A 24,439-nucleotide genomic window follows, 5' to 3' on the forward strand; every position below is an offset into this window, starting at 1 on the left:
AGATTTGTATTATGGTGGTATTATGGTGTATAACTGCAGTTATGTGTAAGTGCAAAAAACTCTGATTTTCTTCTCCAAGTCCCCTGTTACCAGCCATTCCATGAATTCAGCCTAGGATTTTAGCGGCTTTCAGTGGGACAGACAGGAGGGGGCTCTAGCCGACTGGAGCCAGCCTCGGGTCTCTTCTGCCCGGTCCGTGCGTCCATGGCACACACCCTCGCCCCTCCAGGCTGAAGCTCCTCAGTCACCTCACGTTCTACCGCGCCCTCGGATTTTTCGCGAGCGCCGAGCGGAACCCAGGACAGTAGTCCCTGCGTACGGCGGAAATCCCGCCCCCCGGCGCCTGCGGTTGGCCATGACCGCAAGGAATGAACCCCAAGGAGGAAGATGAGCGGGATTGAAGGAAACAGGGGAGTAGGGAGGAAGGGCGAGAGGGCTCCTCTTTCTCATTGGCTGGTCCAACGCAACAACCTCGCTGTGATTTGCTGGCCTGCGGGGGCGGTAGTCCGGAGTTGGTCCGCCCCTCGGGTCGCGAGAGATACCGGGATCACCAGCGCCGGCGGAGCCAGTGGCGGCTTGGAGGCTCCGTCCGCGCGCTGCCGAAAAGAGGCGGTGGGGCCTTTGCGCTTCAGGTCCTCGTCCTCGGGGGCGGCGAGGGCGGCCAGCCGCTAGGGCGGTGCGGGTCGGAACCCAGGGTACGGTGGAGCTGGGGCGCCGCGGGCGTTGGCGCGGCCGCCCGACCTGGGCCTGCGCGGACTGCCCGTGGCGCGCGTCTCGGGCTGTCTTTCCATTTTCAAAGTGATTATTGTTTTGGATTTTTCCACCGACGTGTCTTTTGATTAATTTGTTTCACGCACCACTTACTGGTATGGGATAAAGCGGCAGATGCATGCTACTGTCATTTGTCGTTGAAATGTGGGCTTCCCCTCTCGTCTGTGTGTTTACCTTTTGGATTTAAGGGAAGGGGATGACATTGTGATTTGGTCTCCGGTGACCGTCTATTCTCAAGGTCTCGCCGACGTAGTACAGAAACCAGCGAATCCCGTGTGTGGCTCTTACTTGTATAGGAAATAGGCTTTTTCTTCCATCCTTCTCCTTGTCTCTCTCCATCTTTCTCTTCCTTTCTCCTCCCCTCCCCCACCTGTTCTCCTCTCCCATCTTTCTGTTCTTTTTGCCGCATTAAACCTTGCGGGAGGGTCTTTGTACAATTTTGAAAAGCTTTAGGTCTTCCAACATTTATGTTTTACTTGCAGGACTGACAACTGGGAGGGAACTGGAGGAAAGATGCCCTCTGATTCTTTCTGTTTGGCTGCCCAGACTCGACTTGACTCCAAATGGTTGAAAACAGATATACAGGTGGGGTTTTGACATGCTTTTTTTCTTGGTGTGTTCCTGCCTCCATATTTAAATTCCTGGTTAAGGTTTTGTATAGGATAAATAAGGGATGCAGATCGTATCTTGCATATTAGGGAAGCAAGTTTATTTCCTATAATTTAAAATGCACCTTTATTGTATCAGTTTTTATAGATTGTGTGTGGTTACATTTTAATTGCAGTTATGTGTAAGTGCAAGAAACTTGAGATCTGGTTATGCAAACATTTTTCGTATTATTATTTTTAACAGGTCTGTAGTATTCTTAACCATACCTTGTTGACTGTTTAGTGATAGTTTTGAGATGTTCAATTAATGAGGGAAGGAACATGTAGTAATGTATTATGTCCTGAAGAAACTCATTTCATGGGACCCTGTGTTTGTCTTTCTGGGGAGACAAGAGTGCAGTTGAGATCTTTATTTTTGTGACTGGTCTTATTAAGAGGAGTGCTCAGTTTTTCACATAAAGAATGTGTGGAAACACAATGTTGGCATTAGACTGCCTAATGTTTTAATAATGTAATTGTAAGCTTGTCCAGAAATTATCAAGTAAATAATAGCAGTAATGTTTCTATAGACTTAAAAAAAAATTTTTTTTTTTTTACCCCAACTTAGTTTTCTTTGCAGATGGTTTGGAAAAACCACTTTTGTAACTCCATATTGACAGCAAAAAAAAAAAAAAAAATGTCTGAAATATTTCATAGTATATATGGCTTTTCTTTCTCTTTCCTAAGGTTAACCATTTTAAGTATTTCTCAAGTAACCTACATTTTTCAATACACTCTTACATAGTGCATCACAGTTTATCAAGACTCATATATTCTATAAGCACTTGATCATAGATACCTGTAGTGAAGTATTGTTACCTTTATTTATTTATTTATTTATTTTTAAGTGTTGCATCCTAGTAGGTGTGAGAGCCAAGTGCTTAGAACTATGTTGTGGATTTTGGGATAGTTATTAATAATGGGGTAAACGTTAGATTAAAGCACAAAGAATTGTGGCAAGAATTGACATAGTAGTGACTGTTTGGTTTTTGTTTGCACGTTGCTTTTTACTTAGCAGTTACTGTTTGTTTTCCTTTGTCATTTTTTTTTTTTTAAAGCGTGGTCGGCGGGGAGGTGAGATGAGTAATTTCTTATTTCTGAAATCTTGAGATTCGGCAAACTGACTTCAAGACTTAATTTTTTTTTATTAGTGTTTGTGTATTTTGTAGAACTTGTTGAGGTAAAGAACTTTATCCAATGAAGTTTTTCTTTCTAATCATAATTGAACAACTCCTTAATAGGAGTTTTAGCATCTTGATCTAAAACCAGTTTAATACTGAGTTGAGTGCCTATGATGAGTTAGGCAGATATAAATAAAAAGAAACACCGCTTATGCCTTAGAGTGCTTACTCTTTTACTTTTGATTTATTTAGTGTAATACACAGTACTTAACTCTTCTTAGACATTTCAAATATCAGTCAAAAGCCTTCCAAGCTCATCTTAGGAATACATGAAGAAGACCTAGGTTTTTTTTTGAAGATTTTATTTATTTATTTAACAGAGATCACAAGTAGGCAGAAAGGCAGGCAGAGAGAGAGAAGGGGAAGCAGGCTCCCTGCTAAGCAGAGAGCCCGATGTGGGACTTGATCCCAGGACCCTGAGATCATGACCTGAGCCGAAGGCAGTGGCTTAACCCACTGAGCCACCCATATGCCCCAAGACCTAGGTTTTGGAGTGTACCCCAGCGGGAAAATGTATTGTAGGTATTGAAGCTATTTAATGTGAAAAAAGTGATCGCTGACCTTGTTTTTATATAGTTTTTCCAGCATTGCTAATTAAATGCGAGGAACAAATGTTGTTTTACCCTAACAAATGACTTTAGACTTATTTTCACTATTTGGAATCCTTCTTGCAGGTGCGCATTGCAGATGCAAGCCTTATACTAACAGCTTTTAGTCTTACCCTATTGGGGATATCTCTCCCAACTGGAGTGGGATGTGTCCCGTTCCTTAGGTAGGGCTTTTGTATTGGGAACAGAATTGACACCTTAATTATATTTTGTAGGCTAGAAATGTGTTTCTTAGCCACAGGATTTAGCAAACTATTTTCTATGGCTATTTTTGTTTGAAATGCCTATAAAGAAAAAAAAAAAAAAAGAAATGCCTATGAAAGTTTTAGTGACTTTAGAAAGGAAATATTTTTGGAGGCTGTGACAACTTTTAATATGTGTATATTATAAAGAACACAAATACTAATCCTAGGCTTTCTTGTTGATAGATGTTTAGATCTATGATGTATCAGGTCTACAATGTTGCAACACGCTGCCTTAAATGGAGTGGCAGTTGTATGGCAGTCATATAAGTGGTTTTTACATATAATACTTTTTACTTTTTTAGTAGTCTTTTCTGATTGTTGTGTGGAGTACCTTGAATTGTCATTTCCTTTGCAACTCTCTTGAACAGGCAATAAAATAGAGCTAAGAGATGTTAGCTACATAATCACTACCATTACCATTCTTATATTTAAAGTAAAAGTCCTGTCTGATGTGATTGCTTGCTTCTCAATGGACCGAAAAGTCAATCAGAGAACCTATAAAAAATGGTATATGATACCTTAAAAGCTTTTTAATTCTTAAATCATATATGCACATTTATTTGCTAGTTTTGATGTAAGTCTAAGGGTGTGTCTTTGAGCATGGATCCAAGAATGGTGTTTTCTTTTTCTTGCATAATCTGTACTCAGATGAATCTCCTGCAGTTTCTATTTTTGGATTCTTTGAAGTAGAGCATGATATTAGATATGTATGATGCAATTTTTTTAACTTTTTATTTTGAAATAATTTATAGATTCAGATGAAGTTGCAAAGAAAGTAGAGACGTCACTGTATACTCTTCATCCAGATTCTCCCAGTGGTTACATCTTATGTAACTATCAGTACAATATCAAAATCAGGAAATTGACATAGAGTGTGTGCAGAGTTCTGTGCCAATTGTGTAATCACACCACAAAGATTTCCTTCTTCTTGCCCCTCTATAGGTCACACCATCCTTCTCCCATCATCTCTGAACCCTGGCAATCACTAATCTGTTTTCCATCTCTTTAATTTTGCCATTTTGAGAATGTCATATGGTATGTGACCTATTTTTTTTTTTTTAAAGATTTATTTATTTATTTGACAGAGAGAGAGAGAGATCACAAGTAGGCAGAGAGGCAGTCTCCCTGTGGAGCAGAGAGCCTGATGTGGGCCTCAGTCCCAAAACCCCAAGACTGTGACCTGAGCCGAAGGCAGAGGCTTAACCTTCTGAGCCACCCAGGCAACCCGTAGTATGGTTTTGTTCAGAGTGTAAATGCCCTTGCAGTTCGTCAGAGTTGTTGAGTATACTAATAATTCGAATCATTTATTTGTCTCTTCTTCTAATCACTTTACAATGAGTAAAGATAAAAGTTAAATTTTAAAATTAAAATTGTTAAATGTATATATTGTTACTTTATGCTTAGGATATCAGTAGATTAAAGGACATAAACATGATCATCTTGGTAAATTCTATTCTCAGGTTTTCCAGTTGACAGATGAGATGTAGAAATTAAAGAATTTTATAAATACAGGTAACTTAATATTCATAATGACGTCTTCTGATTACTTTCTTATCTGTAGGATAGGTAGCATAGCTCACATTTTTATTCATGATTTTGGTTATTTGTATTTTCTCTATATTTTGGATTAATCTTGTCAGGGATTTATACATTTTGTTAGTCTTTTTAAAAAAATTTACTTTTGCGGGGCGCCTGGATGGCTCAGTGGGTTAAGCCTCTGCCTTCTGCTCAGGTCATGATCTCAGGATCCTGGGAATGAGCCCCGCATTGGGCTCTGCTCATCAGGGAGTCTGCTTCCCTCTCTCTCTCTGCCTGCCTCTCTGCCTATTATGATCTCTGTATGTCAAATAAATAAAATCTTAAAAAAATTAACTTTTGGTTTTTAGAAAAGACTAATAATATTTATAAGGGAAAGATAATGAGGTTACCATCAGATCTAATCAGAAGACTTTTTTGGAGAAGAAAATTCGGTAACATATGAATGACTCCCAAGAAAAGTAAATGTGAGGCAAGGATGTTATGTTCTAGCAAAACTGACTTTTCAGGTAAAAAGGACACAACTTTATCAATTAATAAATACTGTTCCCATGAGCTCTTCCTAGAGAAGGATTCTAGAGAAGGATCTTTAGATGACTGAATGACTGTAGATTAACATGAAGTCTGATGGTGGTCATTACACCTGCAGTTATGTTTGGAACCTAGAATAAATGAATTTTAAAAGGGAGATAACATATAATAGCTGTCTGCTTAGACATGGTACATTATAGTATATCTGTTTTGCAGTACCTAATCTCTTAATCCTGTGCATTGAAGTTTTCACTTCAGTTGTATTTTTCATCTCTAAGTGTTCCATACGGATCCTTTTCATATCTTCCATTTCACTTGTTATCAGGTTCATAGTTTCCTATTTGTGAGCATCTGGATGTATCTATAATGAGCTTTTAATGTTCTTGTCTGCTATTCCATCATCTCTATCACATCTGGATTTATTTCTCTTGATTGCTTCTGTCATTTGATTGCTTTGGTCATGGGGTGTGTTTGCATGCTAGGTAATTTTTTACTGAATGTTGGACATTGTATATATTATGTTGTTCTGTGCTGGATTTTGCTTTATTTCTTTAAAGAACATTAGTTTTGTTTGGGATTCAAGTAAGTTAGTTACTTGATCAATTTAATTTTTTCGAAGCTTGATCCTCAGGTTTATTCAGGCTGATCTAGCACAACTTCTAGTCATGCACTAATTTATCTGCTTTCTTAGGACTCTTTCAAGTGGTGTGATAGGGGTCTTTTTCATTCTGGTTGATGGAAACAAGTTTTTCTCAGACTGGGAATCATGGGGATTCTGCCTTCTACTTTCTAGTGCTGCTTTTCCCAGCCTTGGTAGTTTTCTCAGCCCATGCCCAAATCAGTATTTAGCCCAAGACTGAAGGGGTCCCCTCTGCCCATCTTTGGAGTTCACTCTTTCTCTGCAGATCCCCCTTCACCTGTTCCCTTGTCATTTTTTTTTTTTTTTAAAGATTTTATTTATTTGACAGAGAGAGAAACCACAAGTAGGCAGAGAGGCAGGCAGAGAGAGAGAGTGGAGGAAGCAGGCTCCCTGCAGAGCAGAGAGCCCGACATGCGGCTTCATCCCAGGATCCTGGGATCATGACCCTAGCGGAAGGCAGAGGCTTTAACCCACTGAGCCACCCAGGCGCCCCTTCCCTTGCCATTTTAACCTACTTATAGCTGATCTGTCTCGTTGGCTCTTGGCTCTATTTTGGTTCCCCTTTCCCGTGATGGATCCTGGAAGCTTCTTCTAGGCAGTAAGCTTGGGCAGTTGTAGGGCTTTATTCATTGCCCTTCTTAGGGATCATAGCTCTGGGCTGCAGTATATTTTGTTTGATTTTCTAGTTCATTTTAGTGTAGAGGTAATTCATAAAGAAGTTAATCCCTCATAGGCAGAAGCAGCACAGGACTTCCTAGTCTGCTTTTCATCTCATTCAGTGTTCTTAATTATAGTTAATGTATTTTTTGGTTCTCAAATTTCCGTGGTTTCGTTTAAATGAATTTTAATAATGTATAGTTACTTATAGTTACTATAAGGTATAGTTTAGTGAGATGCATCTATTTTAAATGTTTTGTTTCAAGTGTTTTGTATTTTTTTTTTTTTTTAAACTTACCATGTTCTGGTTTCATTGACTATGTCTCTCTTCCCTCTGGGTTGACACCTAGCATGCCCATTGGTGACCCTTCCATTTCAGTCTTGAATGTAATGTTACACAACAGGGTGTGGGTTACCGCATCCCAGCTGCTACCATGGAGCCAGTGATATAGGCTACAAGGTGCTGGGGAGTAGGAGTTAGCTCCTCATGGACTGAACATTCACCTCTTTGCAAGGACTGATAAGGGCACTGGTATTTTAATTATTTTTTTTTTTTTCTTCCCCCCTTGGACTATTCCTTGATTTCTTCTTATAAAACTTATATAAGAGTTCCACGTGCTTAGTGAATGTGCCTAGTAGACAACTTTCTGTATCTTCTGTTCACTGTGGAGTAGGGGCCAGTGCAGTAAAATAGGAGTCAGCAAACTTTCTGTAAAGAGCTAGATAGCAAATATTTCTGTGAGTCTTCTGTTCTTTGTAACAATTACTTAACTCTGCTGTTGTCATGCCACAGACAATACATAAACAACTGTGTCTGAGTTCTAGTAAAGCTTTATAAATACTGAACTTTGAATGTCATAATTTTCATGTGTCACAAAATATTTTCCTTGATTATTTTTCAACCATTGAAAAATTCAACAACCATTTTTAGCTCAGGGGCCATATGAAATTAGATGGTGGGCCAGATTTGGCCTGTAGTCTAGGCCTTAGTTTGCTTACCCATGTGGTAACATGTTGTGTCTTGTGTGTCGTGTGTTCTCTTGTCTCCCCTTCCCTGCCTCCCACTGCTCTGGGCTGGTGTCTGCCAAGTAAATCCATTGCTTAGGCTCTCCTTTTGAGGACAAGTCCATTTCTGTATTTCTGTCTTCTGCATCTACTCTTGATCTGTTTTTGTTGTCTTCTATATATTTTTTTCATTTTTCTGTCATATCATCTTGCCTTACCCATTATTATTTTTGTTTGAGTTTCAGATACTATATATGACAAATTACTGTGATCATTTGAGGCCCTGGGTGACAGTTTCCTCCTCTGGAGGAGATCTACCAATCAAACAGCACTAACAGTCCCAGGTCACTGCAGTGCAGTTGGGGGCTGAGATGATTAAAAACTGGGCTTCTTCCCTAGGAAGGCCATCTGCTTCTACCTCACCCCTACCTACTTCTGGTATGTGGCCCTTTGAAGGTTAATTCAAAGCATGGTGTGTTTAACAGGCCTTTCCCCCATGAGGACCCTGTCTGAAGCCTGTCCCTCAGCAGCTCTGCTCAGTTCTTGGTCTTAGCTATGCTCACAGAATTGTCAGGTGCCTCTCAGGAAAGCAGCTTTAGGTTCTTTGTGCTGTACTCCTCTCTTGGGTCTCAGGCTTTCTATTCCTAACCACCCTATGTCTTAAAACAGAGATAGTTTATGTTTCTGTCTGACCTCCCCAGTTGCTTAAGAAACCTGTTCTTAAAATTTTTTTGGAGTTGATATGTTGTCCTGTGTTTAACAGATACTTGTTATTTTTCTGCGAGGCTGGGAAAAAAAGCCAGAAATCTTTACTTTAGTATCTGTAAGTATTTGAACAGATTACATATCAGGCATGTTTTAAAGATAAGTAAAATATGTGGAACATAAGGAATAACATGGAGGACATTAGGAGAAGAAAAGGAAAAGTGAATTGGGGGAAATTGGAGTGGGAGATGAGCCATGAGAGACTGTGGACTCTGAGAAGCAAACTGAGGGTTTTAGAGGGGAGGCTGGTGGGTTGTGTGAGCCTGGTGGTGGTTATGAAGGAGGGCATGTATTGCATGGAGCACTGGATGTGGTACATAAACAATGAATCTTGGAACACTGAAAAAATAAAATAAAGTAAAACGTTTTCTAACCTATAAGTTAATCAAAATGTCATTTAAGCGTTTGGTATATTCTGTTTTGGATTCTGTTACATAATTATACAGTTCTGAAGTAATCATTTTGTCTATTTTTTAAAAATATTTTATTTTTGGGCACCTGGGTGGCTCAGTGGGTTAAAGCCTCTGCCTTCGGCTCATGTCATGGTCCCAGGGTCGAGCCCCACATCGGGCTCTCCGCTCAGTGGGGAGCCTGCTTCCTCCTCTCTCTCTGCTGGCCTCTCTGTCTACTTGTGATCTCTCTCTATCAAATAAATAAATTAAAAAAATATATTTTATTTTTAAGTAATTTCTACACCCAACATGGGGTTTGAACTTACAACCCCAAGACCAAGAATGGCACACTCTACTGACTGAGCCAGGCAGGCACCCTCTGAAGTAGTCATTTTAATAGACTAACCCTTGCACAATCCTGTTTAGTGTTTAAGTGTCAGTAGCACCAGCAGTAGTAGTGGGGGATTCATTGGCTCTCCCAGGCCAATGAATGTGTGGGTGAATGTTATGGTGTTGGTGAGAGAAGAACAAGCTTGGGCATAAGGCTTTTTTCCAAATCCTTCTTCTCATAGCCTCAGTATTGTGTGATCCTGGTCAAATAATTGAGCCTCTGAGTTTGAGTTTACTGTCCCTTAGAACTGGGCCTGTTAATACTCCTCTTATTGTCTGCTTTACAGGGTGAAAATGACTTTATCTGCTATGTCATTTTAGAGGTATAAAGTAAGACTGTGAGAAGAAATTGGAAAAGGAATCTAAGACCAAGTAAACTAATTAGAAGCATCTGGATTCTGTCTAAAAACAGTTAAAATTTAATACCCATTGAGTATTTTAAAATGTAAGTTAGCTATTAAAGAAGACAAGTTTGGGGTGCCAGGGTGGCTTAGTCTTTAAGCATCTGCCTTCGGCTCAGGTCTTGATCTCAGGGTCCTGGGATCGAGCCCAGGACAGGCTTCCTGCTCTGCTGGAAGCCTGCTTCTCACTCTACCTCCCCCACTCCCCCGCTTCTCCCTCTCCCACTCCACTCTCTTGCTGTCTCTCTCTCTGTCAAATAAATAAATAAAATCTTAAAAAAAAAAAGAGGACAAGTTAATAATTGTTGTACAGATACTCTTAAATTCACAGATTGCTAATGTTTATTTCCTGTACAGGCTGTTCTTACAGTGCTGGGTATATTTTTGATTTCCTGGCTTTCTCTTTGGGATTCTGTGCTTTCTTCCATTGCTCTGGAATGCTTTCCCCTAAGCTTCATCTTTGCCTTCCTCATCCTAGCTCTTTCATTCCCTCCTCCAGGGAGCCTTGCTTTGTTGCCTTAGTAATGTTCCTCTTTACTCAAATCCTTAAGATGCCCAGACCATTATGCTTTAAATGGTGTTTATTCAGGTCCATGGCTCATTTACATCTTTGTGTCCTCAGTTCCTAGGAGGCTTCTACAGTATGTGTCCCTCCAGATACCCAGGCTCCACCTTCCACACAGCTTCTGCTCTACTTTTCTTCCTCTTGACATGATAGTAACAATTCTTGTTTCCACATAAACTGGGCTTCTTCCTTGGCTTATTCTTTAATTCATGTTTGTTTTTCTTTTTTTTTTGCTCTAAACACCAATGTTATTCATCCTGGACTGTATACAAAAACACTGATAGAGGCACCTCATGGGTAATCCCAATGTGCAATTAGGGTTGAGGATGTTGGTTACTCTTTCTCTTTGGACATTTGCATTTCCACCAGGTCACGGTCTATATCCCATTTGCTGGTGACTCCAGATTTGAATCTCTAATTCCTAATTAGTGTCTTTAATTCCTAATTAGTGTCCTAATTCCTGACACTAAGAACTGGATTTGTATTTGCAGTGTGTGTGTGTGTGTGTGTGTGTGTGTACACACATATGTATATACATATGTGGCTATGCGTATGAGTATATGCAGGTGTGAGTGGGGAGAGGTTCTCCAAGCTCATGTTCATAGTGCAAATCTGAATCATTAACACTGAGCTGGTTCTTTTTTATCTGATTGTGTTCCCTGTCTCCTTTCTTTTCACATCTGATCTGTCTCATTTGATCTGAAATGTCTTAGGTACTTTCCTTATCTTGGCTTAGGCTGTCACCCTTTTTTGGGGAGACTCTTGGCAGAGGCCTCCTAAATTCTTTTCTGTTTCTAGTTTCTTCCTCTGCCTCCATATGTTGCACAGATACTGAATTATGCTTTACATTATGCTCATTTATTCCCTGGACCATCTAAAGATGGCATATAACTGCCAGGGTACAGCACACATGGGGCTGTTTAGTCTGGTTCCTATTTGCCTCCCATCCTTATGTGGTTGTGTGGGAACTGGATTGAACCCTAGCAGTATTAGCTCTCCTCTTACCTGAATGAGCAAATGAGCCAAGCTTTTCCATTCCCTCACTAAAACACAAGGGGTGATGAATGTTTGTGCCTCACTCTTTACTTTTTCCCTGCCAGTTAATACTTTTAGCAAGAGTCCTATGTTTTAGTTCTAAGTGTGTTTATGGCAATTATCTTGTTAGTGAGGTGAACAAATAAAATATGTGTGCTGAAAGAAAGCGGTTGCTTTAATGAAAACTAAGTTGGGTGCTGAATTGGGTTTTTTGTTATGTTAAAAGCTACTGGCCATAAATTTAGCAGCTTAAAAGAACTCATGTTTATTCTCTTTCCCAGTTTCTGTGGGTCAGGAGTCTGGCCAAGGCTTAGCAGGGTCTTTTACTTTGGGTCTAACAGGCTGCATGTAGTCAGGGTGTCAGCCATGCTGTGCTGTTATCTGGGGTCTCATTGGGTGCTCCTTGGCAGAATTTAGTCCCTTGCAGTTTGGGAACTGAAGTCATGGGCTCCTAGATGCTACCCTTCTGCATAGGTAGCCCATGGCAGCTCACCTCTTTGTGACTGTAGAAAATGTCTCTTCTGGATGGCCCCTATATTTTAAGGGCTTTCACCTGATTAAGTAAGGCCTCAGGATAATCTTCCTTTTGATAACTAGAAATCAACAGTTGTGGGACGCTAATTATATATGAGAAGTTCCTTTACCTTTGCCATAGATGGGAACAAAACCTGGTCACAGGTGTGATGTCCCATTTTATTCTCCATGAGTCTTACCCACACTCAGAGGGCATTACACAGAGTATGTGTGAACCAGGGGATGAGGATCTTAAGGGCTGTCTTATCGTTTTATTTACTACATGGGCTTTGGATAAAAGTGAGATGCTAAAAAAGTTACTTGAACAGGTTAGGTAAAAGAGAACTATAAAGGATTGGGGAAAATGTCTTAAAAGTCTAAAGGAATTCTATATTGAAATTACTGACAGAGTGCCCTTTAATTCTTGCTACATTTAATGAACTGGAGGAGTGTCTGGGTGGCTCACTAGGTTAAGTATCTGCCTCTGGCTCAGGTCATGATTTTGGGGTCCAGGGATTGAGTCCAACGTTGGTCTTTCTACTCAGCAGGGAGTCTGCTTCTTCCTCTCCTCTGCTTGTGCTTGCATGCTCTCTTTTTCTCTCTCAAACAAATAAAATCCTAAAAAAAAAAAAAAAAAGTAAAGAAATGGAGACTGGAAATAGTGGATGCTTCATAAGGGTGGTACATGCTGGAATGATAACAAGGAATGAGTTAGTGGACTTAAAAATAAAGGAAAGGTGCTGGCCTTTCGTTAAAAGATGGCCAAACAGATGTGCCTATTTTAGTGAAAAGTGTTTTATGTTTCTGATAAGATGGCTTCTGTTGTACCTACACTTTTCAGAATGGATGCCTCATCTGGGTGTCTACCGTGCCCCTGCCCTCGTTGGCTGCTTGCTCTGGGGAGCCTTTTCTTACTCCTAATACTGACAAGTGAGAGTACTTCTGTTTTGTTTTTTTCTTTGAATATCCGTGTGGACTCATGTTTTTATTTACTTTTGCAGTCCACTGCAGTTATGTATTTTGATGCTCAAATTGTTTTAATTTTGGCCAGTAGAATTCCCATAAGGCCTTACACAGCTTTTTTTGGGGTGGGGGTGCAAACACAAAATATTCTAGGCTCATCTTGTTTGCCCTGACCATGACATCAGCCTTTTTTCTCCCAAGAGCCCAGGTTTTGTTTACTAGAAAGTGAGACTTAAAAACTGATGTCTGGGGTGGGGGGCCTGGGTGGCTCAGTGGTTTAAACCTCTGCCTTCGGCTCAGGTCATGATCCCAGGGTCCTGGGATCGAGCCCTGCATCAGACTCTCTGTTCAGCAGGGAGTCTGCTTCCCCCCCCCCCCACCCCCCGCCTGCTTCTCTGCCTACTTCTGATTTCTTTCTGTCAAATAAATAAATAAAATCTTTAAAAAAAACAAAAAACTGATGTCTGGATTCTGGGTGTACTCATTACTCTCAGAGTGTCTGTCATTCATCCTGGGTCCTTCCCAAGCAGATATGTTCAAATGTAGTCCAATTTGTTCTTAAAAAAATGTCCTTGGTTTTTTATTTATTTTACTATTAAAACCTTTGTTTCTAATAACACTAACATAACTATTATAAACATATGTTTTATTTTGTTAACATTGCTGTATCACACAATATGTATGAGATAGTTCTAAGATTTTAATATCAATACTATGATTATCAGTAAGACCAGTGAATAATGTTGAAGATATTTTTCCCTTAGAGTATATTTGACTGAAGATGTATAATTGAAAAGATCCCTGAAATACTTTTCTCTGTGATAAACATAGGTTAATTTGCTTGTTGCCAGTTGTAGATTTTTCCTTTATATGATTTAATTTGAATTTTTGAAGATGAAAATTATTTATATGTTTTAGAAGTAAAAATACATAAAGTTTACTCAAAATCTTTTGTTAATCTCTGGTGCCCATGTTCCTCTGTCACAAGTGTCTCTCTATAGGTAATCATTATTATTTGTTTCTGGTTTATCTTTCTAGGGCACATGTGCATGTCTTTTTTCTTGTATCTATGCAAAACTAGCATTGTTTATAAACTATTATGCACTGTGCCTTTTTCACTTAATTATATTAAGTGAATGATTTTTATTAAACGTTAATGATTGAATAAATGAGAGGAAATGAGTTGTTTTCTTAATATATCATTCTTTAAGAATTGCACTCTATGATTGTTCTGTAAGTTTATGTTATTTATCATTACCAGCTTGCATTCACAAGAGATGGGCTCTGTGGCTTGTGGAATGAAATGGTTAAAGATGGGGAAATTGTATATACGGGAACAGAATTAAACCAGAATGGAGAGCTTCCTCCTAGAAAAGGTAAGTACCTTTTATTAGTAGTTTTCATTTTGTAGAGACCTTTATAAGTTATATTTTATAGAAATTTTGGAATATGCAATAGGAATAGGAGTGTCTAAGCATAATTCTGAAATTTTGTTTTCATTTTGGAGATTGTTGTCTACATTGTAGTTAACATTATGAGCCACTTGGATTTCATTGCTCTTTGTGAATGAGGGTCTTCCTGTTGCAAAGCTACTTTGGTGTGGTGTCCTTCCCAGTTAATATTTTTTCTTTTAAGTTTTATAATAAATCTTGTCTTGACTAATTATAAATAGTGATTATTTTAAGATTCAGTGGAAATAGTTATTCTTGAAATTTGTATCACTCTCCTGTGGCAACATAGAAAACATTGAGCTTTTAAAAAGAAATGGATGCTTGTACCCACCCTGGACCTGCCTCACAAAAAACAGACTGGATTATAGTCTTAGACTTTTTCAAGTGACTGTTTCTTATTAACACCTAATTTAGGGATTTTATATTTATTATTTTGAGGGAATGTAGTATATAAAAAAAGGAAAGCTAAAGAGGCTACTAAAAGATACGCTAAGCTTATTTTTTGTTTTTGTCTAGGTCGGCCTTGTATGAAGAATTAAGTAGGAACTTTTTTATTTATTATAAACCTTTTCAGTCTATGCAGATAGTAGAAATGATAATACTCAGTACTTTGCTTAGCTGTTACATGTTTTCTTGAAAGTATTTTCTCATTAGTTCCTTTAATCCTCACCTCTACCAAGAAACAGAACCCACAGTTTGCACAAATAACGGGAGCAGAGCTGGAAATTGAAGCCAGGCCTCTTGAGAAAACGTCATTGCTATTTCTGTTATACTATAACTAATTTATTGACATTAGGATCAACATTTTATAGTTCCATGGAGCTTATGACTTCATATTATATATAAATATGGTAATTGTTTGGAGGTTTTTGTATGTGTGTGGCATCTAGTCAGTACTCTTTATGTGTTTTAATTTTAAGAGCTCAAAGATAAGTTTTTGATTTTTTTTCTTTTTGGAACAGGAATGTTTCCATTATATTCTGTGCTGATTGGCAGCTTTCCTGTTGGTTTTATAGCTTTCTTTGGAAGTTGTAAAAAAGCATTAAATGTGGACTTTTTCCCGTAATAAGTCATGATTATGGGCAAAAAAAGGCATCCATATACCAGGATGTGTAACGGAGGACAAAGACCCTGTGAGTCACCTATGTGCAGGGTGGGAGCATCTTAGGTGTGGAGTGTTGGTTGAAGTTTGAGCAACAGTTACAGAGACCTGGTTTATGCTTGACGGATAGTGTTGTTTGGGGTCATAGAAGAGAAGTGGGCACTGGCCTCCAAGTGGAGAACTGTGGAAATCAGAACAGGCAGTGGGTGCGTAGGGGTGACAGAAAAGAGAGCAGGGAGCAAGAAACGGCAGAGGTGGATTGTGTCATACTGTAGTGAAATGTATTCTTTCACATTCCCTGTTGCATCTAAATCCTGGGAAGTATGTATGTTCATGCAGTGGACACATTCTCCAAGTTGCATATTTATACCCTGAAGTTTGAAAGCCACTGTACGGAGGGCCACAAGTATTAGGAAAATTAATCAAGACTCTCTCCTGCAGTGGGAATTCCAAAGAATTAAATCTTGAATCCCTAGCCCAAAGGCTTCTTAGCTTTTGTTGTTCTTTTTTTTTTTTTTTTTTTTTTTAAAGATTTTTAAATTTATTTGACAGACAGAGATCACAAGCAGGCAGAGAGGCAGGCAGAGAGAGAGGAGGAAGCAGGCTCCCTGCTAAGCAGAAAGACCAATGCAGGTGCCCTGCTAAGCAGAAAGCCCAATGCAGGGCTCGATCCCAGGACCCTGAGATCAGGGCCTGAGCAGAAGGCAGAGGCTTTAACCCACTGAGCCACCCAGGCGCCCCAGCTTTTGTTGTTCCTTAGAGTCACCTGGAGGGATTGGTTAGATTCCCATGGCTGGCGCCACCTCCAGAGTCTCTGATTCCTTAGAGTTGTGATGGGGCCTGGGAATGTGCATTTCTACCACATTTCCAAGTCCCTCTGATGAGGCCTGCTTTTCAAAGGCTGTGTCATGCTGTTTGTATAGGCACAGTCTTGCATTAGGAGTTAGAGACATACAGGAAAGGAAAAAAGTCTTATGAGCGGCTTCAGAAATAAGACTATTAAAAAAACCCAACGATATTCTGAAGCAAATTAGATTTCCCTGGTAATTTTATTCCGTCCTCCATAATTAATTCTTTTTTATTTATTTTATTCTTATTTTTTTTTTTTTAAAGATTTTATTTATTTATCAGAGAGAGAGGGGGAGAGAGCGAGCACAGGCAGACAGAATGGCAGGCAGAGGCAGAGGGAGAAGCAGGCTCCCAGCTGAGCAAGGAGCCCGATGTGGGACTCGATCCCAGGACGCTGGGATCATGACCTGAGCCGAAGGCAGCTGCTTAACCAACTGAGCCACCCAGGTGTCCCTTATTCTTATTTTTTAAATTTTATTTTTTTCAATGTTCCAAGATTCATTATTTATGCAACCCCCTTTTTTTTTTAAGAATTTTGTTTTATTTATTTGACAGAGAGACAAAGCGAGAGAGGGAATACAAGCACGGGGAGTAGAAGAGGGAGAAGCAGGCTTCCCCATGAGCAGGGAGCCTCATGGTGGGGCTCGATCCCAGGACCCTGGCTTCATGACCTGAGCTGAAGGCAGACACTTAACGAATGAGCCACCCAGGTGCCTCTCCATAATTAATTCTTGTTGCTTTGGATCTTGAGTCCTTGATGGAAGGCTTAAACCACCTCTGGGAGTCTGCCTAGTGTCTACTGGAAGGGGTGATGTCAGCTTCTGCGGGAGTCTGTTCCCTACAGGATTGGTAATTCCACTGAGGCTCTGTGTTTGTTCTTGTTTGTTGAAGACCCATTTTTGGCCTTTAACTTTGAAGGAAACAGGTAATACATAAAGCTCTGGTTAATTAATTATAGGTAGCACCAGTATCAGAATGGATAGGACTAAAATTCTTGGCAGGGTGGGCTTCATGGCTGTGTGTGAGGATTTGGTTATTGTCTACCCCGGTGGTTAGAACATAGCAAGGGCAGTGAGGCATGGTTGCATCTCTAGGGCCTCTCACTGTACTGGGAACTGTAGAGTGTTTGTTTGCATAACATTATACTTTTATGAAATTAATCTAGGTACCTTAATTTTCTTTTTGTGATTTACTAGCTCTTCCCATATTTACAGACCTGGAACATAGGGAAACTTTAATGATAGTGGTGAGCTAATAGAGAAATAAGTAACATCCCAGCTCTAACTAATTTTATGTTCAGCCTTCCTCCTGCTTGTGAGCATTTCCTCATGAATTCTGTGATGTGGGAACCCATGTTTGTTATTCTGGTGATCTGGAAAGTGCCAAAGACCATTTGGATATAAAAACACCTTGATGATTTTTTAGTTCAGAATTTAGTATCTGATCCTGGGAAGATGGTATCAAACAGCTTCCAGGATAGGCTGACCTGGGCTTGAGAGAAAATGGCGTACTCTGACTTTTCCACGCTGACATGCGAGAGAGGAAGAGAGGAAGCCCAGTCTGTTAGTCAGTAAAAGGCTCACAGTTTTGTTTATTGATCAGCTTGTGAATTCTGACACATTTTTGCTGGTTTTGTAAACCAAGGCAGATAAATTTCATTTTCCCTGGAATCTTGTACATTTTACTGTATCTGCTCACTTGGCCCTTACCATCATCTTTCATATTCTGGTATAACTAGACATTTTTCTTTAAGACAAAAATGCTATCTTTTTTCCTTGGTAGAAACATTCATCATTTGCATATATATTTATATTTCTTTGCCGCATTCTTTCTTGTTTAATCTCAATCATCCGTATTACTTTTATCCAAATTAAGTAACTTCTAATTTAGATAATATTTTTTTCTGATATCAGATACGTGTTTTTCCACACCAGTCCTGTAATTCTCCTGCACCAACTGGGTGTCAAGCAATTCAGTTCAATTTTAGAGTTAGCACAGGCCCTATGAATTTAAGTCTCAGTCCTACAAGATTGCGTTCACTTTCGGTGCCAGCCACAAATGGGATCCCAGACTTCTCACACTTTTACCTGGCTGACTACAAATTCAGGGGTCCCATGACTCTTTAAAGGATCCATAATGCTCTAGACCCACTCAGAATGGAGGAAAACACTTTACTTATGTTTATTGGGTTATTATAAAGGATACAACTCAGGAACAGGCAAATGGAAAAGATGCATAGAGCAAGGAATGGGGAAGCTAATAGTTTATTTATGATCCACTTATCTAGAAGAGGTAAACTTACTTGTATACTGTCGGTGGGAATGTAAACTGGGGAAAGGGCTTGGAGCTTCTGTACCCTCTCTTGGTCCTTCTACTTCTCAGCACATCCGAGTGTCCCCAACCTGGAAACTCCCCAATCTGATAGTGCAGGAGTTTCTATAATTTAATGCCCAGCCTCCCTCCCCTCTTGGAGGTCGGGAGGTAAGTCTGACAGCTCTTACTCTCTAATCACTTCTCCTTCCGGTGACTAGCCCACACTGAGGCTATCTAGTGGCTCTACCCCAAGTCAGCTCATTAGTATAAACTCTGGTGTGGTGGAAAGGGGTTTGTTAAGAATAACCAAAAACATGCCTATCCTCAGTAAATTCCAAGGGTTTTAGGAGCTCTGAGACCAAATATATATTTTTATTATACCACAGATTTAAAAAGGCAGGAAGTAGGTGTTAGAGCATTTTAGCAGAGCTCTGAAGTCCACATTATAAGACCCCCCCATCTTGCATGTTTAATGAACAAAAAGAATATGCTTATTAAGAGTTGCAAAGTGGGGGGTGCTTCGGGTAACTCAGTCAAGTAGCTGACTCTTGATTTCAGCATAGGTCATGATCTCAGGGTCCTGGGATTGAACCCTGTATGAGGCTCAGCACTAGGCCGGGAGTCGGCTTGAGGATTCTGTCTCCCTCTGCCCCTGTTCCTGGGCATGTGCTCTCTCTGTCTAACTCTTTCACATATCTCAATAAATCTTAAAAAAAAAAAAAAAAAAAAAAAGAGTTGCAAAGTTGTTTTTTCATCCTGCTATTGTAGTAACAATCTGAGAGAAAAATATATGTGCTTCTGTTTATTAACCTGGTGGCTGATAAGCTAGAATTCTCTCTTAGCTTTAGTTCAGGGGTTCACAGATTAGCTATTGATTTAATCAATTTAATATTAGGACAAGTGTCTTCAAGTTAATGAAAGACTTGAATATTGTTTTTAAGCTAATACACTATAGAACAGCATAATTTTTGCTGTTATAAAAAAGTTTCTCAGGGGGTGCCTGGGTGGCTCAGTTGTTAAGCATCTGCCTTTGGCTCAGGTCATGATCCTGGGGTCCTGGGATCGAACCCTGCATTGGGATCCCCGCTCAGTGGGAAGCCTGCTTCTCCCTCTCCCACTCTCCTTGCTTGTATTTCTTCTCTTTCTGTTTCTCTCTCTGTCAAATAAATAAATAAAATCTTAAAAAAAAATAAAGAATAAAAAATAAAATGTACATTTAGGGCACCTGGGTGGCTCAGTTGTTAAGCGTCTGCCTTGAGCTCACGTCATGATCCCAGGGTCCCAGGATTGAGTCCCATATCAAGCTCCCTGCTCAGCTGGAACCGTGCTTCTCCCTCTCCCACTCCCCTTGCTTGTATTCCTTCTCTTGCTGTTTCTCTCTCTGTCAAATAAATAAGTAAAATCTTTTAAAAAAAAAGTTTTTCAGAATTTTATATTCAATCAGAGTGAGCCTATAATCTTACATTTTCACCCTCTTACACATACGAAAGTCATATCAGGTTTACTTGATGAGTAAAACTCATGTAGAAGGTTTAGAAAAGTCCCTTGAGTAAACAAACCCAAGGTTTAGAAAACTTACATGCTCTGTTGTATGCCGTTGTGGTAGCACATCAGTGAATGGAATTAGAGCTGTTTTTAATCAGTATTATCTAGTCAGTCTAATTTCTGCAGAGAAATCAGGATTATGTTAATCCTGGGAATTAATGTGAATTCTGGGAAATCTGGATTATGTGAATCTGAATTCTATGTATAAAGGTGCTTCTGATTTAGCAGTTTCTAAGAGATTTTTTCCCTAAGAGATTTTTTTTCTTTTCCTTAGCTATGTTGAAATATAATGATATATTAAAATTTTGTAAGTTTAAGCTGTACAGTGTGATGATTTGAATGCCCACATACATTGTGAAATGATTACCCTAGTAAGGTTGCTTAACACCTCGATCACATAATTATTATTTTTTGTGTGTGTGGTGAAGACATTTAAGCATTATGCTCTTGGCAGATTTCAAGTAAACAAAACTCTATTGTTTTTTCTTTTTCTTTTTTTTTTTTTAAAGATTTTATTTATTTAACATACAGAGATCACAAGTAGGCGGAGAGGCAGAGAGGAGGAAGCAGGTTCCCTGCTGAGCAGAGAGCCCTATGTGGGGCTCGATCCCAGGACCCTGGGATCACGACCCGAGCCAAAGGCAGAGGCTTTAACCCACTGAGCCACCCAGGCACCCCAACAAAACTCTATTGTTAGCCATTGTCACTATAAGATACATTAGATCTCTGGAACTGATTCCTATTGTAATTGCAAGGTTATATCCTTTGACTAATATCTCCCCATTTCCCCCACTCCTGTAGCTCCTGGCTACCACCAATCTATTCCTTGTGAATTTACCTTTTCTAGATTCTACATATAAGTGGATCATACAGTGCTTGTCTTCCTCTGACTTATTTCACTTAGCACAATGTTCTTATCATCCATTGTTGTAAATGGCAGGATTTCCTTTTTTATGGCTGAGATAATATTCCATTTCACACCACATCTATCTTTATCCATTCATCTGTTGACACACTCTTAGGTTGTTTCCATTTCTTGGCTATTGGGAATAATGCTGCAATGAAATAAGGGGGTACAGATACTGTTTGAATTTTTTCATTTCCTTCAGATATACACCCAGGAGTTGCCAGATCATATGGTAGTTCTGTTTTTAGTTTTTTTTGAGGAACTTCCATGCTGTTTTCCACAGTGGCTGTACCAGTCTACCTTCCCACCGATAGTGCACAATGTTTTGATTTCTGAGAGATTTTTTTCCCCCTCCTTAAAAGGCTGGCTTCTGTTTAAGTATTAGAAGTTTCTTTGTTTTCTGGGCATTCTTGATTTCCATTTTATTAGTTTTTGTAAGCCTTTATTATTCCTTTTAAAAGAATCAGAATAGGAGTACCAGTAGATTTAATAGACTTCATGGTTAATAATCCTTGCAAAGGTAAGAAAATACATACATACCTAGTGAAGGGTACTTGGAGTGGTATTTGATATCAAAGGTCTGTTTGACTATATAGGGTTTTCCATTGAATGAGTCTGAAATATTTTTGTCCGATGTTTCACCATAGTCTCATCCACCCAAAACAAATCTGGTCAGCATATTAGTATCTGACCTTGCAGTGGCTATGAGGTGGGGGGGTACACAGACCCTGGGGCCTGCGGTGGGGTGGTGCTGCTCTTACCAGTCCAGGGCTCTGGGTGAGATATATGCTCTGTGCACTATCTGGGTGGTAAGAAGTACATTTCAACAAGTTTAAGATGCCTCAACAGTAAGATGTGCTGTTATTTATTACCAGGAGAGAATTTCACTGCCTATGAATCTGACTCATCCCATTTGGCATGCTGACTTTTGGGAAAGGTGCATCTCGGGATTGGTGAAAGACAGACCTACTTCATGGGGTTGAAGTTGATTATTGAATTGATTTATGGTGTGCATAGAACAGTACCTGGCCCCCAGTTTGTGCTGCTTAATAGTTTGTGATTCTCATAGTGGTGTATAAGTGCAGGCAGAAGTGTCAGTGACCTGTCTGTTCATTAGTTCTTTTGTCTCTCTGAATCCCCTGTGCTGAGTACCTAGGGTGAATGATGTCCATGTTCCCATGTTAAATGAGTCAGCTGGTGAAGGGACATGTCTGCCTGAGAGACTGAAACTCCTGTTTTTGATTAGAGGACGTGCAGCAAGAATGAATTCAAATCTTTTATATTACATATTTATTTCTAAGTTTAGTGTTAGACCTTTTAAACATTTTTATCTTATTAAAAGTATTTACACTGATGCCCAGATTATAGCCAGAATTTTTAGTAGAGTGAGTTCCTTCCCAATCTTGTTCTCCAGACACCACTTTTTTCTTGCTTCTTAGTAGTAGTATTACTAGTTTTAGAATATTTCCAGAGATGATATATGGACAAATAAGTATATATATGTAACATGTACTTAATTTTTTTTTTTTAATGTTACTTTTATTTTATTTTATTTATTTATTTTTTTAAAGGATTTTATTTATTTATTTGACAGACAGAGATCACAAGCAGGCAGAGAGGCAGGCAGAGAGAGAGGAGGAAGCAGGCTCCCTGCCGAGCAGAGAGCCCGATGTGGGGCTCGATCCCAGGACTCTGAGATCATGACCCGAACCGAAGGCAGCTGCCTAACCCACTGAGCCACCCAGGCGCCCCACATGTACTTAATTTTAATAAAAATTAAAGTATTCCAGGATATGAGGTATATCATAATTTAGGAGAAATGTACAAAAATTTATCAGAGAGTTTTTCAATCTCTGTCCTTGACTTTAGTTTATCTTTCTTTGAAATCAGTAGATTTACTCCTCCTGTGCCCATCTGCACTGAGTCAAGGAGAGATGAGTGTGTGGGTGAGAAGCACAACCCATATTGCAGTGGTCCTGTGGACTGTGGGTGGACTGCCTAGGATCATGGATCATCCTGAGCTGTGCTGCGGAATTGTAGCTTCTTCTTTGCTCCCTGTGTTAGCCATTCAGATCCTTCTCCACACCACAGTCTGTGGAACTTCTTTAAAAAGTACTCTCCTTCTGGGAGATGCGGTGAATTGTCCAACATGTGGGTCATTCATTCATTTGGTAATTGAGTCACAGTCTTATCCAGCTTGTCGGGTGTCCTCTTCTGTCAGTGAGGGTAGTTGTAGGTGCTAGGATCTGATGGTGGATGAGCCAGGTATGCCCCCTGTTTTCCGGGAGCTTACATTGAAAGTGCAACAACCAATAAAAAAGTGTTAGCAAGAAGAAAAGAGATATGAAGAAAACAGAACATGGAGATTCCAGAAGCTCCCAGGGAAGGTCTCAGATGACATGCCAAGGCCCTGTGCCTTGTTCACATCCCCTCACCCTGCTGTGCCTTGACATTGATGTCCCTCACCCTGCCCGTAACAACTTTATAATGGCCATGACCTGTGAGGATAGGCTCTGTTTTTTCACCGTAGTACCCCCCAGCACTGAGCAGAGTACCATCCAAGAGGGATCCAATAAGTAATTTGTGTCGTGAGTTAGTGTGTGCTCTCAGCTTCAGGCCGACTAGGGGCATACAAATTACCTGAGGAGGATGGGACATTGAGGGTAAGTGCCCTTTTATGTCATTCATGTGGATACTTTAAGCTTTTCTTACTCTGTTATCCATTCTACTGAGTATTCTTCCTTAATTTTATTTCTCTGTCTTTTAAAACTCCATTATTGATTTGATGGATCACCTTTTCTCTTTCACTTGACAATTAAAATTTCCTGTCAATTGAACACATGCATCTATGTATTTAATCTGCTGCTAAAACCTTCAAATTGTAAGGGTGCCATGTTACATGTATTATGTTACTAATAATGAGATAGACAGAAGATATTACATTGTATCTTTATAATGCAGTAGAATCTCAAGGGAAATTTGAATGGCCACTTCTATGTTTGTTTTCTGTTAGAAAGTTTTCATAGCTAAAATCTCTTAAAATTGTACTTCCTTATAAATTTTTTTTTTTTAAGATTTTTTTATTTATTTATTTGACAGAGAGAAATCACAAGTAGATGGAGAGGCAGGCAGAGAGAGAGAGAGAGAGGGAAGCAGGCTCCCCGCTGAGCAGAGAGCCCGACGCGGGACTCGATCCCAGGACCCCGAGATCATGACCTGAGCCGAAGGCAGCGGCTTAACCCACTGAGCCACCCAGGCGCCCTGTACTTCCTTATAAATAGAAAAAAATTTCAATGTCATACAAAAACATACAATATATCTCTTTTTAACTAGTATTTGCAGTCAAATGCTCTACCATTGAGCTATACCCCCTCTTTTTAACTAGTATTTGATTAATTGGGACTCTTAGTGTGATAATTATGTATCA

The 24,439-nt window shown here is 39.7% G+C and overlaps 1 protein-coding gene across 8 annotated transcripts in view; it reads left to right on the top strand.

The window, feature by feature from the left end:
• Positions 1-347: 347 nt before the first annotated feature.
• HERC2 (HECT and RLD domain containing E3 ubiquitin protein ligase 2) overlaps positions 348-24,439 on the top strand; it is a 237,444-nt gene continuing 213,352 nt past the window's right edge. For 2 of the 8 annotated variants that reach the window (XM_082735972.1, XM_082735973.1), the window contains exons 1-3: positions 358-632; positions 1,254-1,356; positions 14,107-14,221. In XM_082735972.1, coding sequence (XP_082592098.1) covers positions 388-632; positions 1,254-1,356; positions 14,107-14,221 — 463 coding nt within the window. In that variant the 5' untranslated portion in view covers positions 358-387. Of the gene's footprint in view, positions 867-1,253; positions 1,357-14,106; positions 14,222-24,439 lie in introns of all 8 variants that reach the window. The other 6 variants (XM_082735976.1, XM_082735974.1, XM_082735977.1 and 3 more) reach the window with 6 other exon arrangements.

Source organism: Mustela nivalis (assembly GCF_964662115.1).
Source record: "Mustela nivalis genome assembly, chromosome: 6".
Taxonomy (NCBI): Eukaryota; Metazoa; Chordata; class Mammalia; order Carnivora; family Mustelidae; genus Mustela; species Mustela nivalis.